The 6,016-nt window shown below is 35.3% G+C and overlaps 1 protein-coding gene across 1 annotated transcript; it reads left to right on the top strand.

The window, feature by feature from the left end:
• The first annotated feature begins 211 nt into the window (after nucleotides 1-211).
• LOC143041784 (uncharacterized) lies at nucleotides 212-5,497 on the top strand. The gene is made up of 5 exons (XM_076213842.1): nucleotides 212-757; nucleotides 973-1,086; nucleotides 1,302-1,415; nucleotides 1,643-1,756; nucleotides 1,998-5,497. The coding sequence occupies exons 1-5, from the start codon at nucleotides 643-645 to the stop codon at nucleotides 2,237-2,239; spliced, it is 699 nt and encodes a 232-aa protein (XP_076069957.1). The 5' UTR covers nucleotides 212-642; the 3' UTR covers nucleotides 2,240-5,497.
• The last annotated feature ends 519 nt before the right edge of the window (nucleotides 5,498-6,016 follow it).

Below are 6,016 nucleotides of genomic sequence, written 5' to 3'. Positions count from 1 at the left end.
CATACTACCATGTAACAAAAATAAATAAATGAAAATATTTTTTTCCTTAAGGGAGAGCAACTCCCCATAAGCTTTGCTTCTCGCTCTCCCTTTTCAACTACCAATTTTGTAAAAAAAAAATGTATATATGTATGTCTAATTGTATTTAATATTGTTGAATAAACCTATAATAAAAATAAAATAAAAATAATAATTACCACTACCTAGTGTATGGATAATGGTTGTATATAGACCAGAGAGAGAGGGGGAGAGGGGGGGTTGAGAGGTTTGAGGGATTTGAAATACTGATAGCACGTAACATGGAAATTGACCGTTATAGCAGTTCGTCATATTCGGTGCTCTCATAAGTGCCAAATAAATTTCTGTTCAACACTATTGTTATTATTATCATTATGTTAGCACGAGAGAGAGAGAGGACAGTATAAATCTTAGTTTGTGTGTGTGTGTGACAACTATAATCATTAACCCTTACAATGCTGGTCAAATGAACTACTTCAATGCCCACATCTTAGACTGTAATTTTGTGCTGGGTTCTAGTAATTATTTTCATAGCTTAAAAGGACAAAATTACCCTTGCATTTTCCCTTATTTCTCCCCTGTGTCTCCTTGCAAACCTTGCAGAGCCAGGAAAGTTAAGTAAGAATGACCGCGGCAGATAGAGGGTTAACAATATATATATATATTTTACAGATGATCCTGACAATGCAACTGCTGTGTCCCACAACAAGGAGAACAAACCTAGCAATGCCAATTCAAGGTATGTCTTGTATTATTTGGTAAACTCATCATGTTAGTATTTATGATATATATTATATGTTAGAATTTATTATATGCAATATGATATCATGTTAGTAATTATGATATACAATATGATTACTAATACAGAGAGAGAAAGAGGTGGAGAGAGCCAGGAAAGTTAAGTAAGAATAACCGTGGCAGATAGAGGGATAACAATATATATATTTTTTACAGATGATCCTGACAATTCAACTGCTGTGTCGCACAGCAAGGAGAATGAACCTAGCAGGCTAGAACTTCTCCCTGAAACTGAAGCAAGGCAGTCATTGCAAGCAATGCCAATTCAAGGTATGTCTTGTATTATTTGGTAAACTCATCATGTTAGTATTTATGATATACATTATATGTTAGTATTTATTATATACAATATGATATCATGTTAGTAATTATGATATACAATATGATTACTAATACAGAGAGAGAGAGAGGTGGAGAGAGCCAGGAAGGTTATGTAAGAATGACCGTGGCAGATAGAGGGTTAACAATATATATATTTTTTACAGATGATCCTGACAAAGCAACTAGTGTGTCCCACAACAAGGAGAACAAACCTAGCAGGCTGGAACTTCTCCCTGAAACTGAAGCAAGGCAGTCATCACAAGCAATGCCAATTCAAGGTATGTCTTGTGTTATTTGGTAAACTCATCATGTTAGTATTTATAATATACATTATATGTTAGTATTTATTATATACAATATGATATCATGTTAGTAATTATGATATACAATATGATTACTAATACAGAGAGAGGGAGAGAGAGAGAGAGAGGTGGAGAGAGCCAGGAAGGTTAAGTAAGAATGACCATGGCAGATAGAGGGTTAACAATATATATATTTTTTACAGATGATCCTGACAATGCAACTGCTGTGTCCCACAACAAGGAGAACAAACCTAGCAGGCTGGGACTTCTCCATGAAACTGAAGCAAGGCAGTCATCGCAAGCAATGCCAATTCAAGGTATGTCTTGTATTATTTGGTAAACTCATCATGTTAGTATTTATGATATACATTATATGTTAGTATTTATTATATACAATATGATATCATGTTAGTAATTATGATATACAATATGATTATTAATACAGAGATGAAATACGTGTCACAATACAAATACTATGAAATGTAGACATAGCTAGCTAGATGAGAGAGAGAGAGAGAGAGAGACTGTATATGGTCCCTAATGATTGTTAATTTGCAGGCAACCCCAACAACGCAGCTGCTGCCCAGCCAGTGTCATCTCAGGGCAAGGATCTCTTGGGAAAGTTATGTGATGTCATTGCTGTGCAACAAGAGTTAGAGGCTGTGAAGAAACAGAGGGATGCATTGCTAAAAGAAAAGGAAGAATGGAGTAAGGAAAGAATTGTGCTCAGAGGAGAAGTGACAAATGTTTATACTAAGGTTAAATATAACATAGATATGTTTTTTCCCCATCTCAAGTAGAGCATATGTTAAATGGAACTTGTATTAGACGTTGGAGTGACGATGATATAAGTAAGTGCATTGCATTAAGAAATTTAAACCCAAAAGCCTATAGGTATCTCAAAGAAGTGTGGCATTTGCCTTTACCATCTATAACAACACTAAATAGATGGGCATCAAAATTTAACACAGAACCTGGGATTTTGAAGGCTTTGTTTCATTTACTAGAGCATGAGGCTAAGGACATGCGTGAAGAGGACAGACTATGTGTTTTGTCCTTTGATGAGTGTAGTGTTGCATATGAGTGGGTATTTGACAAGAAAACAGGTACATTAATAGATCCTAAGAATAGAGCCATGTGTGTCATGATTTGCGGCCTTGTGAAACAATGGAAGCAGCTTGTCTATTATGATTTTGATTGCTGTCTAACCAAAGAAATTTTGTATGATATCATACAGAATATAGAAGCGGCTGGTTTCATTGTTTCTAGCAATGGTCAGTGACCTTAGTCCAACAAGCATAGGTTATGGAAGGATTTAGGTATTTGTATGGACAACTCCTCTTTTTGTAATCCAGCTGCTCCTAATCGGAATGTCCATGTCTTTGCTGATGCACCTCATCTTGTCAAATTAATAAGAAACAATTTTTCAGATTCTGGTTTCACATTGGCAAATGGAAGCTGTGTTACCAGTGATTGTGTCAAGGAAATGATATTTAAAAGTATCAGTGATTTGAAACCGGCTCATAAATTATCTGAAAGGCACATCACTGTACAGAGTATAAAAAGAATGAGCGTCAAGCTTGCAACACAATTTTTATCTGGGACAACAGCAAAGACCATACAGTATTTCGGAGGTATAGGGATTCTGAAAAGTAAAGACTGGAAAGAGACAAGCAAATTTATTTTAATTGTAGATGCATGGTTTGACGTCATGAACTCTAGAGTTCTTTATGATAGGAAGCCCTCTAGGAATGCTTACAGTATTCAACTTGCTCATCAAGACAGTGTACTGGAGGAAATGATCACCATTGCAAAGAGTATCAAAATCACTGGAAGAAATCACCTTTTTCAATTTCAGAGAGGTCTAGATGTCTCATCTCAGTCTTTGCAGAACTTATATGAAATGGTCAAAGAAAAGTATGGTCTTACATACATACTGACATATAGGCTAAACCAAGATGGGCTGGAACATTTCTTTGGGTACATCAGGCAAATGGGTTCTACATATGATCATCCATCACCTCTTGCTTTTAAATATAGAATAAGAGCCCATCTTCTTGGCAAAGATAGCAAATTGATGGGGAGCAAGTACAACGTAACAACTGAAAATAATGTACCCATGATGAGTGATTCATTCACCAAAGACATGATAAGCAATTGTGATCAGGAGAATAGTATGACTGATTCATTGCAAAATGAATTAAGCTTATCAGCAATGATATTAACTAACTTGCATATTGATGATCCATACATTTCTGAGGGAAAAAAATCTAGATTTTCCTGATGATAGCATTCCATTTTTAAATTTGGGAAGTGAAATGAAAAAAGAAGGATTGCACTATTTTGGTAGATACATTGCTTTCAAATTTCCACAATATGAATTTCTTGGATCACATGTAACATCACACAATAATTCATGGAATACTATAGCTAGTTGGAAGTCTGGTGGTTTAATGACACCAAGTGAGAGTTTTTTGTGTGATCTTGAGAAAATGGAACACATGTTCTTTTGTTACCATGGCCAGAAATCACTAACACCAGGAACAAACTCCACAGAGAAATTAACAGCACAAATCTGTACATATGTGACATTGCCTCAAGAGGTAATTCATTTTTTTGTAAGGACACGCATGTTTTTTAGAATGTGTAACCTAAATAGAAATCTAAGGCTTCACAAGAGTGAAAAAAGGAAATATTCTAAACTAGTGTTTTAAAGAAAGTGAAACAGGATGCATATGATAGTTTGTGCGTTGAGTTAACCCAAGCAAATGGACAAAAAATGAATGTAGGACTAGAAATTGGTGGAATGATCGAAAACAGAGAGTTGTTTTAAATGGAAAAACTTCTAGATGGAAAAATGTTACAAGTGGAGTTCCTCAGGGCTCCATTCTTGGGCCACTTCTATTCATAGTATATATAAATGATATAGACCATGGACTAAAATCTACTGTTTCCAAATTTACTGATGATACAAAACTGTGCGGAATGGCAAATGATCACTCAAACCAATTAGATATTCAAGAAGATTTAGATAAATTACAGCAATGGTCTGAAAAGTGGCTAATGAAATTTAGCACAAGTAAATGCAAGGTTATGGGCATAGGTAAAAATAACAGTAAGTACGATTACAAGTTATTTGGAAATTCGTTAACAAAAGTGGATAGTGAAAAAGATCTTGGCGTAATTATCAGTAATGATCTCAAATCATCCAAGCAGTGTATTTGAGCCTCTGAGAAAGCAAATAAGATTCTAGGACTGATTGCGCGATCTTTTGATTTCAAAAGTCCATCACTCATTAACAAGCTATATAAATCGTTAGTTTGTCCACATTTGGAATATGCTGTTTCCGTATGTTCACCGAAACTCATTAAAGACATTGACAGACTGGAAAAAGTACAACGGCGAGCCACAAAACTGATTCCAAATATCAGAAATAAATCATACGAAAATCAACTAAAACATAAATCTGTTTTCCCTAAAAAAAAAAGCATAGACTCAGAGGTGACTTGATACAGGTCTTCAAAATTCTAAAGGGAATTGACAACATCAAAAGTGACAAAATTTTCACATTGAATGAGAATCAGACAAGAAACAATGGTCTCAAACTGTCCGGAAATAGATTCAATTTGGAAGTAGGTAGAAACAACTTCGCCAACCATGTAGTTAATGAATGGAATAAACTTCCTGCACAGGAAGAACAATGTAGTTCAGTTCGAAGCTTTAAGAATCGTTTAGATAAACACCTAAGCAAGATGCTGTAATGATTATAATTTATTTCATATTATTTGTTTTTGTTTTGTTATCATTTGTCTATTTTGATTTTCATTTATTATTAGTTATATGTCAATTCATTATTATTTACTATTTACCTGTTTGTTTATCATCTAACTATAGCATTTATGTATTTTATTTGTCATCTACATTATTATAGTTTTTATTTATTTATTTATTGTTATGATTTTTTTTTTCCCATCAGACCTAGATATGGACCAAAAGGTCTCCTGTCGGCATGCTCCGCCTTTGTAATCCTTTGTAGTCAAATAAAAGTTATTACCTGTTATTTCGGTTTTGATATTCCATTGTATGTGTGCGAGAGAGAAAGAGAGAGAGAATGTTTACGTACAAGCACACACTAATCATTATCATCATCTTTGACGCCTGCTCCCAGGAGCTCCCACAATGAGATGACCACGGCAGAAGAGCTTCCATCTCTATCCAAACACACTCTCCTTGCCTGCTCAAGATCTCTCAATGATCTTTCACACCTCTTACTGACATACTCCCGCACCCTATCCCTCCATCATTTTACTGGAGGTCACCCTTTATCATTCCCCCTCCCTCTATATTACATACACCCTCTTGGTCATCCTACTCTCTTCCATTCGCTCCATGTGGCCAAACCACTTTAATGTCTATCTCTACCTCTTCAACCAAGGTCGTATATATAGACCGTGTCTTCAACCACTACATTTCTTCACCTCGCCTTTGAGACCCATTGGAAAAAGCTCATGCACACTTTCATTACTCATTCTATCCATTCTACTTACACCACAAGCACTTCTCACTTAACTCATTTC

The sequence above is a fragment of the Oratosquilla oratoria genome, chromosome 32 (genome assembly GCF_046742065.1).
Source record: "Oratosquilla oratoria isolate Oo_2021 chromosome 32, ASM4674206v1, whole genome shotgun sequence".
Classification (NCBI taxonomy): domain Eukaryota; kingdom Metazoa; phylum Arthropoda; class Malacostraca; order Stomatopoda; family Squillidae; genus Oratosquilla; species Oratosquilla oratoria.
The sequence above is the reverse complement of the archived record's forward strand: the minus strand, read 5'-3'. Positions and strand labels throughout refer to the sequence as shown.